Source organism: Mus caroli, chromosome 3, assembly GCF_900094665.2.
Source record: "Mus caroli chromosome 3, CAROLI_EIJ_v1.1, whole genome shotgun sequence".
In the NCBI taxonomy this organism is placed as follows: domain Eukaryota; kingdom Metazoa; phylum Chordata; class Mammalia; order Rodentia; family Muridae; genus Mus; species Mus caroli.
Window position 1 is genome coordinate 24,272,210 of NC_034572.1, and position 12,943 is coordinate 24,285,152.

A 12,943-nucleotide genomic window follows, 5' to 3' on the forward strand; every position below is an offset into this window, starting at 1 on the left:
ATGTTGGGTACTGGTTTGTTGTAGATTGCTTTTATCATGGTTAGGTATGGGCCTTGGATTCCTGATCTTTCCAAGACTTTTATCATGAATGGGTGTTGGATCTTGTCAAATGCTTTTTCCGCATCTAAGGAGATGATCATGAATATAGATGCAAAAATCCTCAATAAAATTCTTGCTAACCAAATCCAAGAACACATTAAAGCAATCATCCGTCCTGACCAAGTAGGTTTTATTCCAAGGATGCAGGGATGGTTTAATATATGGAAATCCATCAATCTAATCCATTATATAAATAAACTCAAAGACAAAAACCACATGATCATCTCGTTAGATGCAGAAAAAGCATTCGACAAGATTCAAAAGAATTCTTAAACTCACAAAAGCTTCTAAGTGATTGGTACTTTTTGGAGATTATCAGTATATTCTAGTCCTATAATCCTATGAGTTTAGACTAACTTTCTTTAAGGCTATATTCCTATAGTGGGATACTGCATGTGATGCTCATATTCACTGTCAACAGACCTTTTGACCCACACCTTTTCCTTCCCAGATTGCTTTATAACAGAAGTAGGAAGCAAGCCATGACAGGGAGGTTGAAAATTATTTGTGTTTAAACAAACATCACATTACATGTGAAATCAAGTTAAACATACAGATGGAAAATACTGCTCAGAAATGAGTTCCAGGAAAGATTGAAGTTCATTGATGAACTGGCTTCATGGGTATTGCGAATCCTGATGTTCTTTTCCTTTCTAAAGTTTGGCTCAAAAAATTCAGAACTTAATATGCAACCTAATGATCTTAACCATGTTTGAATGTAACAACTTGCATATCTCGAAGATGTTCTTGATCTTCAAATTCTATTTCAGTTTTCTCTCTTCCTGTCTTCTGATATCACAAATATTTACCTTAATTGACACATGATAATTATAATTGCTATGAAGCCTGAGCTTTTCAAAAATATCGCCTGAGTTTTTGCCTGTCACTTTTTAAAAGATTTATTTGTTTTATGAGTATGTATTTTTTATTTCTTTGTATATGAGTATGCTGTCTTTATGCACACCAGAAAAGGGTATTGGATCTCATTACAGATCGTTGCGAGCCACCATGTGGTGCTAACACTTGAAGCCAGAACCTCTGGAAGAGCAGCTAGTGCTCTTAACCACTGAACCACCTCCCCAGTCCTCACCTGTTACTTTCTATATGTATTTCTCTAAGCCATTATAAACGTTTTATGAAAAATGGACAGATAAGCGCCTATGCTTCGTAATAAAAACAAAAAACCAAAACCAAAGCCAAACCAACCAAACAAAAAAAACCCGCTGCTCACATCTTCTTGTGTAACTGCTCATTTCTCTTCTTTGTGAAGGCCAAATGTTTGCAGAGAGGAGCAGCTGACTTTGGTAAGACTGTCACGCCCATGCACCCAAGCCTTCATAGACACCATCCAGTTCTGGAAACAAGGCTGCTCAGGCCCACGGAGGTGTGTGGGATACCAGAGAAGGTAAGGTGATGTCTTAACTTCTGTAACTGTTAAATCCCCAAACCAGAAGCCTCCACTGTTCCTCAATGCTTTATCCAGTGAGCTGCCGTAGGAAATGGTTGGATAATTAAGTACAAGGGCCAAGGAGCACTTACCAAGAAGATTCACAGTCACATAGCTTCCTTCAGTGGGCTGGGTGCTTATTTTATGTTAAATCTCGATTATGTGTGAACTATTTTTGGTTTCATGACACCAATTTTACCTCAGGATATGATGTAGCATTGAAAGCTAAAGATCAGAGAACGTGCAGAAACAAGGGATATTGTGTTGGTTTGCTAAATTTGGCTCTGCTTGATCCAGGGTCTCTGCAGCTGTGAACCAACATCTGACCTGCTCTTGTCTCGGTGAAACACTTTGATACCGCAGATTCTTTAACTGTACTACGGCCTTTGAATGAGGATCAGCACAGCAGGCTGTGAGAAGGGAGAAAAGCAAGCGTCCACCATGCTTTCTAAGAGGGAGACCTCATGCTTTCAAAGATTTAAAATAGTCTCACAAATCCCATAAGAACCTTTTCATACTAATGGGTGCTAATGGGTTGGGTTTTATGTAAATGATTCAAAAGATCTAAATTTAAGGTAAATCTTAATATGAAAGCATGGTTCCAGGTTAATGAATTCATTAATACTATGATCAGCAGTGAAATGTTAGGGCATTTTTAAGTATCTAGCCATTTCACTGTACAAGTATGGTATCAGTTATAATACAGACTAAATACCTTATAACTGTAAATATGTGTGTGTGCATATCCATAAGTGTATGTGTATTTATCCTTTAGATTAGTATTCTTTTGGTAGTGTTTTAAATTGAGGATATTTTATTGACAATTAATTCAGAAAAACTTCCCTACCTATTACTTGCTTTGTGACCCCAAGTTAGATTCATATATTTCTCCACGCTTTAGTGTGTAGAGCTGTAAGAATATCAGCATGCACAGATAGCATGAGGAGTGCTGAACACATAGCGTACACATGCAGCATAAAGCTTGGTAGCCTGAAGATGCTCAAAATGTGTGCTAATACAAACCAGTAGCCATGAATTTATCACAAAAATTAGAAGAGAGAGAGAGAGTGTGTGTGTGTGTGTGTGTGAGTGTGTGTGTATGTGAGTGTGTGTGTGTGTACATGTGTGTGTGTGTGTGTGAGTGTGTGTGTATGTGAGTGTGTGTGTGTACATGTGTGTGTGTGTGTGTGAGTGTGTGTGTGTGTGAGTGTATGTATGTGTGAGTATGTGAGGGTGTGTGTGTGTGTGAGTGTGTGTGTATGTGTGTTTGTATGCCCCTGTGCCGTGGTACACATGCCGGCCGTAGTCAGAGGACAGCTGGGGTGTTGGTTTTCACTTTCAAGGTTGTTTGAGAGCAGGATACATTTGTCCACTGCTGCATGTGCTGACTTACCTGGCCAGTGATTTCCAGGAATTCTCCTGCTTTTGCCTCCTATCTGCGCCCTAGGAGTACTGGGATTGTAAATGCATCCCAGTTTTCATGTATATTCCAAGGGTTGAACCAAGGTCACCAGCTTGGAGGAGAAGTCCTTTACCAACTTACCAGTTTTCTAGCCCTAGAAATTGTTTTGGAAAATTGTTATTTATTTATTTATTTATTTATTTATTTATTCATTCATTCATTCATTCATTTTATTTATTTATTTTGTTTTACCCCAATGTGGTTTATTCATTGTAAATATTGATCTGAATCAAAGAAAATCCCCAGACTTGTCGCTGCTTAGAATCAGGGAAAACAGACATGAATATGTAACACAGGCTTCATCTGTTTACCATTGAGCACTTACTACTTTAACAGTTCTGTTTGTGGCACTGATTGGGAAGGGTAGCAATGTAGGAAAATAATTGGTGTCTTGCCAAACATCCCCTTTTTTGTTTGTATATACCTCGAGTCATATCCTAATTGGAAAGATGTACACAAAAAATACTAGGCAGTATTTCAAGATGTTGTATAATTAAATGCCATAAGCGATGTTGAAGCCAATAAACTTGGTAGCAATAAAAAAGAGTTGACATAGAGGGGGAAGACTTTAGAGGAAGTTGAAATAAAAACTGGTTTTGAATAATGAAGGATGTGCGCTAGGACACAGGACAATGTACATGAATACGAACGATGGACCTAGAACTTTGAGGATAAAGCATACATGGAACTTTGATTTGATAGGAAATCAGCATGCTTTGAGATGTTGGGTACAACAGTCAGTGGACAGTTCAACCCTGTGATAAATGTGCTGCTCCTTTCTCATGAAAAGGTCTTTGAAATCCTCTATCACTGTAATTGCTACATCCCAAGTGAAATTTTGACATTTATTTTTTTAAATTAAGATTTTATTTTAAGTGTGTGTGTGTGTGTGCTTGAGAGGTCTTCAGGACGCACACACACATACACACTCACATTTGTGCATATGAATACAATGTCTTCAGAGGCCAGAAGGGAATGTCAGATCACTTGGAGCTGGAGCTACAGGCAGTGGTAAGCTGCTACAAATGGTCACTGGAAACCTGAATCCTCTACAGGAGCTCTGAGCTATCTCTGCAGCCCATATACATACTTTTTCATGTACTGTGCTCATTCTGGGAGCACATACAGTTTCATCGGTTGATTCCTTACATTCTCCCTACCCCAAATAAGGATAGTCACCATGTTTCAGACTTTAATTCTGGTTGAGAATGCAAGCTATAGTGGGACCAACGTATAATGAGCCTTTGATGTTAACATGAAATGAGTAACTCTTCTCTTTCAGGATTTCAGTATTCTTCTCACAGCTCTGGATTTCACTCTTGATAACTTGAGAGGTCTTCAGGATGCACTATGCTATCTGGATATCAGGATAAACTATGCATAGCATCCTTCTTACTCTTCCCCAGCCTATGCCTATGTTGACTGCATGTGTGATGTGGTAGTTGTGTACTATATACAAAGTATATATCTATAGCTATCCATCTTCTTATTCGTCTACCTCCCAATGTATGTGGCAGGGTTTGAATTAGAGGGAGGCATTTTTATAACTGTGAAATGATAAGTTTGCCATCAGAGGAATGATACATTTTCCTGATTGATATCCTGTGCTCTGTAGGATTCGCTACTACATCATCTACAGACATGTATATGCCACAGAGCACCAGACAGTCTTCAGGTGCTGCCCTGGTTGGATCCAATGGGATGATGAACCAGGCTGCTTCTCCTGTAAGTTGTAATTCTTCCTGGCAAGTTATATGTTACAAGAGGGAAATGCTGTTGCTTCAAACACAGGATGAATATGACATTTCAGCATCTTTAGAAGAATCAGAGCACTGCTCTAGACCAGTGGCTCTCAACCTTCCTAGTGCTGTGACCCTTTAATGCAGTTTCTCTGTTTGTGGTGACCCCCCAACCATAACATTTTTTGTTACTACTTCATAACTGTAATTTTGCTACTGGTATGAATCACAATGTAAATATCTGTATTTTCTGGTGATCTTAGGCGGCCCCTGTGAGGGGTCACAACCCCCAGGTTGAGAAACACTGCTCTATCCTAATGACTCACCATATCATGGAAAAATGTGCAGAGAAAGCCTTTCTGTTAAGCATCTTAATGGTGGGTTGTAGCTCAGGATCTGTGAAAGCTGCTGTGTAGTCTGTTGATATAAAGGACAGTTACTTTAAAGCCAGGAAGGCTTTCTTTGATGTCCATCCTACTTGCCTGTTTGCCCCTTTCCCATATCATCAAATTTGTAATCCATAGTTGGTTCAAAAGTCCAGAGGGAAATCACTGTACTAAATCTAAATGGGATTTCTTGACTTGGGCTTGTCATGATTAATTGCAGAACTCTGGACGCAATGTACTTTCAAGATGAGGTTTTGCTCTGTTTACAAACCTCTGGCGACAGTATTTCAGAACCTTCAGGATGATGTGTTTGTCAGCTCTCAGGTCGGAACCAGTAGCATTATGTAGCTCGCCAGGCAGTGAGAGGTGGTCTGTTCCATGAGCCTTTATCTGCATTTTGTGCTGATGGTGATTGCCAAGTCCCTTACATGGCTCCATGGGTCCAGTCAATGCAGCACCATGCACAGTTCATCTCTCCACTGTGTGCTGTAGAGAGTTTGCAAGCATCCAGGCTCCTTTCCCCACAAGCTTTCTGCTCTTGAAACAGAATAGAGAAGTTTTGTTGAATGTGGGCATAGGGTTGAGTGCTGTGCCGAAAGTATGTTTAAACTCATGCTACTATAGTTTTTGGTTTAACATTAGTGAAAAGATCTTCCCATAATTCCATCATAACTATATTATAAATTCTAGGAAACTGACAGCTCGGTGCAAAAGTCTTTATATTTATTGCTTAACAGCTACTTAAGTTCTTTGCCTGTGGTTAAATATTAGCATTTCATTTCATTTTTTAAATTTTGTTTTTAAGATCATTTTGACCACAGTCAAGTTCTTTATGCCCATACTTGACTCACAAAGTGAATATAAATAGTCTGATGTCTTGTATTAAGTCTTTCTAGAGAGGTTCTCAGAGTCTGTATTTACATAAAAGCTTCAGAAATGTTCCTACAGATAATTCTGCAATACTTCAAACAGTCAGTCATTGTCTCATAATGGCAATTTTCTTTAACAATTTTACATAGTGTATCTTCTGGAGGGGTCGGTGGAAACTTCTAGATCATGTTATATTAACTGTTCAATGTGTACCTATTCTGATGGTTTCCTTTCTTTCTCCCACTCTAACTGTCCTCCCATTGCACACCCCTTTTAGCTCTCTCTTCCTTGGGAACTCATTTCAGTGGAAGGGAGTGCTTGTATCAGGACACTCGGCAGTGCCTTTGTTCACAAGGATTTCATGGACCCCACTGTCAATATGGTAAGTCACTAACAGGACCATTCTGTCATGATTTAGCACTATGTCCCAGTTGTGTCCTGGAGGCTACCTCTCTGGGAATAAATGACCACTGAAAATAAGTGACCAAGCAGAAATCCAGACTCACAGTGTAATAAGCATCATAAAATATGCCTTGTTGTTTAGTTGTAAGTCTTCACTGTAAGAGTTCAAAGGGCCATCGTAAGTAGAAGATGTTCTCTTTTGTAAAGAAAGTGTCAGATGTTAAATATCTCATGGAAGATAGCTTGAAACTGCTGCTGTGGTATGGTAGTGTGTGAAATCTCTGGGCTCCATAAGTGAGCAAAATACAACCAACATGAACTTCTTGTTATGTAATATTGACTAATCCTAACCTGATAGCTTAAAAGTAATTAACAAAACCTGCAAGTCATAGACTTGGATGGTTCCCCAAGCTTCAACAATTGTTAATCTACTTTTCAAGATTGGAAACTTAATTGTTAATTTGGACATATACGTATATGATGCTTCTTGTGAGGGGAGACTCCAGATGACCAATGTTTTAGCCTCTACTACAGAATGAAGCCTCACTTAAAGCAGTTGATATGTGTGTCTTTTTTTTTTTTTTTGTCTACTGCTTGGATTTTTAAAAATGAATCTAAACATATTACTGCCGAGGTCCCAGAACAAATGTGCCTGGGGCTCTTCCACACTTTAAGGACAATGCTCCTCCTATCTCCCATGGGTCACTTCAGAGATGTTCTTATAAGTAAATTCCCAAACTCTTTTCTGATTTGATATTTTAAAAATATATGAATGAACATGAAGCTGGTGGGCTTATAGTTTGACTATAGGACTGATTTTTAGACAAAGATAATTGGAGGCTTTGAGTTCCAGACTGTATCTTTACTATTTTGCTAAATGTTTTCATAAGTAAAAAAAAAAAAAATCACACATTGATCCCTGGTAACAATGATTTGACTTTAAATATGAAATTGGTACTAAATTGGCAATAAAGGTTTCTTAGTCCAGTAACTATGGTGGGGAGTTACAGATGTTATTGGTTCACTAAGATTATTTTTAAAAACATAATTAGTTATTAATTTATAAATGCATTGTTTTGTGGAGCAAATTTTGCAGGATATCAGGTCCCAGAGGACAAAGGTAATAAAAGAGGCATATGGTAATGATAATGGCCCAATTATACCTGAGTTAATTTATTCTTTATCGTTTACACCAGTGCTTGAATATTTTGATGATTCCAACTTCTTAACAACTCCCATGCCTAAGTAATTAATGTGCTATCTGGAATTTAAGTAGTCAGATATTTCTTTTTTGTAGTTCTGGCTTGTTGGATAATTTTAAACATAGGAAGAAAGATTGTCTTTTGCACAAGCTTGTCCACACACCATGAAGTCTCCAGAGTCACAGGATAACACCGACATACAAAATACTTGCCAGGAATCCCTGCTGAGCTTGCCAGGGCTGCTGTCCAGGCATGCTTACCTTAGATTCTGACACCGTTTCTTCTCCTGCTATAGGGATCTCGTTGAATGTAAAAAGGAACTGACAACCTAAGGCCTTGTTCCCAAAGGGTAGAAGTTTAGACTTCCCCTGCATGGGTCTGTATTTTACTCACACAATTGTTGAACCCTTAACTATATAAACTAAGGTGATTTTAATGGATAAAATTTGAAGACTTTCTAGGAAATCAAGCAGTTAGGAAGCAAGTGGAGAACCTAGTTAAAAAGAAATTATATTATAGCCTGGCGAGAAAGCCTTTAACGTACCATTTCTTTAGGAGCCAGAGATCTTATGTCTGATGTGTACCCCCTTGTCTGTATATGTGCATATATGTCACCGTAAAATATCCTTAATATTATGTTTGAAATCATAATAACTCAAGAGTTAAAACATTAAAAAATTCCAAGTATTACAAAATCCCAGTCTATGCCAGTATGGCAAACCGAAGCTATAGAGAACTGCTCCTGCCTACAGATGACTGTGATAGACACCCCATTAATATTTGTTTATATTCACATGGCTATGAATGTGTGAACACTGAAGAATATCTCAGCTATGGAGTTGTTGGGGTCAGTTGTTGTTGACTATATGCAATATACTTAAGGATTGTGTGTGTGTGTGTGTGTGTGTGTGTGCAATCTTATTTACTTATATTTTGATATTTACTAATGAGAGAATCCTCATATATTCATTCAGAACCAAGGATGTCATGCATATATCAGATCATGGGGCTCACTGTACTGTAAGTTTGTAGCCTATAGCAAAGTTGGTTCTACCATCATGTATGGTAAGAGAGAACTCTAAAAATAAGCCAGTTGCTTTTTTTAAGATGAAGACTGTAGTCCTGTTCAGAGTGGGAATGTCCTAATAAGCGAGAACCATGCTTGAAGTTAGTAATGATTCTAAAATTGCTGATCTACTTAACTCATTCGAAAAAAACCTGCCTCTAATAAGGCAAATGAAGAAAATGAATTTGGACAATTAGGAAGTAATGAAGAGCTTTCTGAAATCACTATTGATTAAAGAAATCAAAAGAAATACTTTGAAGATTTGAACACATGCAAATCAAGCGAGAGAGCTGGTGATGAAGTTTTTTTTTTCTTTTGAAATGCTCTGGCTTCAGAGAGATCTGGGTTGTTGCATGAACTGATGAATTTCACACACAAGTCACACCTCATTTCCATGTCACTACCCGACCTTCCATTGTTGCTCTGCTCATAAGTCAAGTAATAGGATAATGTGGCCATTGGGAGGCTTCAAGTTTCCTTATTTTCTGTGAGTATATTTGTTCATACACTCAGTCAATCAACCTTATATTGAGTCTCCCAGTTAGTAAATATTTATATAGCAGGCTGTGTAGTAGATGCTTCAGATGTGAAAACACAGTTTAATCTTAGTCTGGTGGGAAACAGAGACCAGAAAACCTATGCTTATTAGGCAATTCACCATTGCTATGATGGAGGATGATTCTGTCCTAAAAGAAATAGGATGTTTGTCTATGTTATACCAGGAGGAGAAGAAAGGTTTCTCAAAAATGCTTGTAAGTATGCAATACAGCCAGTTATTAAAGATAAACAGAGCAATCATATGAAATTTGGTAGAGATACTAGTATATTTTCTACAGACACAGGAAAATCACCGTAGATCAAGGAGCAACAAAAATTGTTTTCGCTATAGAAAGTGGTCCTGATAAGTGACCAAAAATATGACATCTGTCCTAGGTCTGGGGCAGAATTCCTTGGCCTGTTTTGATATAGCCAAACCTGGTGTTTGAAGACTTTATATGCAGAGGGATAACTGGTGCAATTCTTAAATAATTCTGTTAAGTTCACTTTTCTGAATATGGCAGTCATGGAGTTGAAGATCTCTCTCTCTCTCTCTCTCTCTCTCTCTCTCTCTCTCTATCTATATATTGAGAAACAATATATATATATATATATATATATATATATATTGTCCTCCCTCCCCTGCCCCGTGTGTGTTAGTGAACATGTATGTACATATGCATACGAAGTCCATAAGATGATATCTGGACATCTTTATTTGTCCTTCTCCCTTATTCCTCTATGGCAGGCTCTCTCCCTGGACTTGATGTTCCGTGTTTCTCAGCTTGACTGTGTTTATGACTCGTATGGAAGGCTTGGATTGTTCCTCAGGTGCTGTGATCTGAATTCCCAGACTCTTGATTGTGCAGTCAGCACCCATAACTGCAGAGCCGTCTTTCTAAGTCAAGTTGGGGTGTCCTGAACATGCAGCATTACTTAATTGGCTATCCATTTTCTGTACTTATGGAAGAGTTCCCAAATGTGGTACTTTACCAACTCAAAATGTGGTACTTTACCAACTCAAAATGTGGTACTTGGATATATGAAAATTAAGAAGTTTTGGAATGATATATGGAAAGTTTTCAGGCATTTTGAGGCTGAGGCTAGGCCTCACTGTTGACTATGTTGTCTTAGAGAAATTGTATTTCCAGTCTCAGCATTATCATTTTTAATGAGACAAATACAAAGTTCAGCTTGCCTGAGTACCAACAATTTTCCAGACTCTTTTGAGAATTTCATATTCATTAAATTACCAATGATCTAAAGGCTATGGAATGAATATTATATTCTACATCACGGATGTAGGACATGTAAGATCCATATATACTACACTCTGACCCAAGAGCTTGTCGGCTTAACCTGAAAGCTGAGATGTCATTCTGACAATTTTGGTGTGGCTGCATGGTGTGCAGGGGTTGTTATTTGTGAGAGGCCTTAAGGGAAAACAGATGTGACTTAGAAGCTGCTGCACCATCCGCCTCTGCCACTTGTTTGCTGTGTTCCCAGTCTGTGTAGAATACTGGTAGATAAGGCCATGACAATATGTTTTCTTGCATTAAAATTTTCCTAAGGGCATTATTTATTTGAGCAATGCTGTAGGTTAAATTTTCTTCCTTACAGCCACATTTTTTATTTTGAAGTTTTGAATCCAAGTACCTTATAATGTATCTTATTTTGCTATAGGCTTGCTACAGATATAATTAAGTGAGGTTGTACTACAGCTAATAGTGAAATTTTGAATAGACAGACATGCACAAGGAAGGCCATCAAGAGAAAATGAAGACATCAAAATGGTGGTTGTATATGACAAGAAATAACAAACATTTCCTAAAATGTCTGGAAGTGAGGTAGGTGAGAAGCAGCAGAGAGGCTTGTATCTTCATAGTCCTTAGGAGACAATCTGGCATTTCCCAGTTCTAGCCGAAGAGCCTGAGTCAATCACATGGCACACGTGTGATATGTTTTCAGTTAATCCTTATGCTGTCTGTGCATGGCACTATTTCATGGACTAAAACACAGAGAGCTATGTTTGTTTTTGTTGCTTACATAACTCAGCTTGTGGCATTTTGTTGCAGCACCATTAGCAAAGCAGTATCAGGAGCTGGGCAGAGTTTCCCTTCATCTTCTGCTTCATTTCTGCAGTTGGCCTGGTGTAACAACGAAAATGGGAAAGTGGCAGGGGGCTTAGTAAAAAACCAATCATGCTAAGGGAAGTGGGTGGCTTATTTTAATTGAATTATAAGATCAGTCTGGGAAGGTAATTTGGAAAAGAATGGAAAAAATCATTCAGTGAGAACACTTAAAAATATCACAATTATATGAGCATTACAGGCAGATGTTATGGAATGATGTAAAGCATAGGTTCTGTCATGGAGATAAATAGATAAACATTTTGGCATGATGCAGCAGCTTGCACTAGTTAAATGCTGGTGGTTATGTTGTTTCTCACATAAAGATGCCTTGTTAGGGCCCTAAGCTCTCAGCAAGGGACAAGCTAATCTACATTAAAGTGACCACATTCATTGTTCTATAACTAGGCATAGGCTGTGGCAACACTGGCAGCTCTGGGGATCTGTGGTGGAGGAATTGGCTAAACTGTCTATGAGGATGGTAAACAGATTTGGTGTCCTTCCTTGTGCCCAGCAAAAGATTACCCTGCTGTTTGGAATTCATGCTTGAGATGTTTATCAGGATATTGATTTGGAAGAACGTTGCTGATGCGCCCTTTTGGGTGTACTTTCCACTGCCATGTTAGCAACCACAAGCCACAGTTACCCCTTGATATTTGCAAACACTACAGTCACAGACGAGAAGGCACAGCACCATCCAGGGCTATTTGATTCCACAGGGTGTAACTGATGATAAAGTAGAACATGGTGAATGTTGATAATGATGATGATTATGCGTAACCTAGAAGCTATGCTTTTTATGAGCATGGAGTTGTGCTAGGCTCTGTATATGTGTGTGGGTGTTGGAACTGCACCCAATCCCATGCTGTTAATATTCTTATCCTAACAATAACACATGCTTTTTGTTGCTGAAAGCCCAATATTAGCAGTTGGGTAAATTATGATAAAAAGAGTTTTCTCTGGACTCAGGATCTGACTCAAGTGTGAGGGTCTAGGTCTGGTGATGGCCATCTTACTTGCAGAGAACACAGCATCATGTGTAGAAACAGAGTGTGAGAGGCTTGACCTCTGAACTAGCCAATCCATTAACCCATCAATTATTAATTTATTATACACATGGATGTATCCGTCTACTCACCATACCACATCTGAAATCAAAATTTTTAAAGATCCAATGGTTGCATCTCTTCATATCTCATAATGAGGATTGGCTTTCAACATGAGTTCAGGGAGAGACAAACCTGTATGGTTTGCATGTGAAGAATCCCCTCCAAGAACTCACACATTGAAGGCATGTTTCCAAGCTGGTGCTGCTTTGGGAATGAGTTCACAACCAGACGAAGGTCAAATACCCCCACTTTGTTGCTGTGTTTAATACTGGAACCACGCTGAGATGCTAGGAAACAAAAATCTGAGGTGAGATCCTGTGTCCACCTGACTTTTGCTCACAGTACAGGCATAGGCTGACCTGTGTTATAGAAAAGTATACCTGTTCTTATGGAAATAGGAAAACAAATGGGTATAATGTAATGATCGGTCTTCTTCAAAACAGATTTAAAATGACACAGGAAGCAGGTCACAGAGGGAAGTGAGGCATGTGAAAG

At 38.6% G+C, this 12,943-nt stretch overlaps 1 protein-coding gene across 3 annotated transcripts in view; it reads left to right on the plus strand.

Annotated features, from left to right (window-relative positions):
• The window catches only part of LOC110291392 (EGF-like and EMI domain-containing protein 1), a 562,504-nt gene that overhangs the window by 62,559 nt on the left and 487,002 nt on the right, over positions 1 to 12,943 (plus strand). For all 3 annotated transcript variants that reach the window (XR_003836207.1, XR_003836208.1, XM_029475297.1), the window contains exons 2-4: positions 1,370 to 1,504; positions 4,624 to 4,733; positions 6,281 to 6,385. Coding sequence is in view for 1 of the 3 variants with exons in the window: in XM_029475297.1 (XP_029331157.1) it covers positions 1,370 to 1,504; positions 4,624 to 4,733; positions 6,281 to 6,385 (350 nt within the window). In the remaining 2 variants the exon portion in view is untranslated. The remainder of the gene's footprint in view (positions 1 to 1,369; positions 1,505 to 4,623; positions 4,734 to 6,280; positions 6,386 to 12,943) is intronic.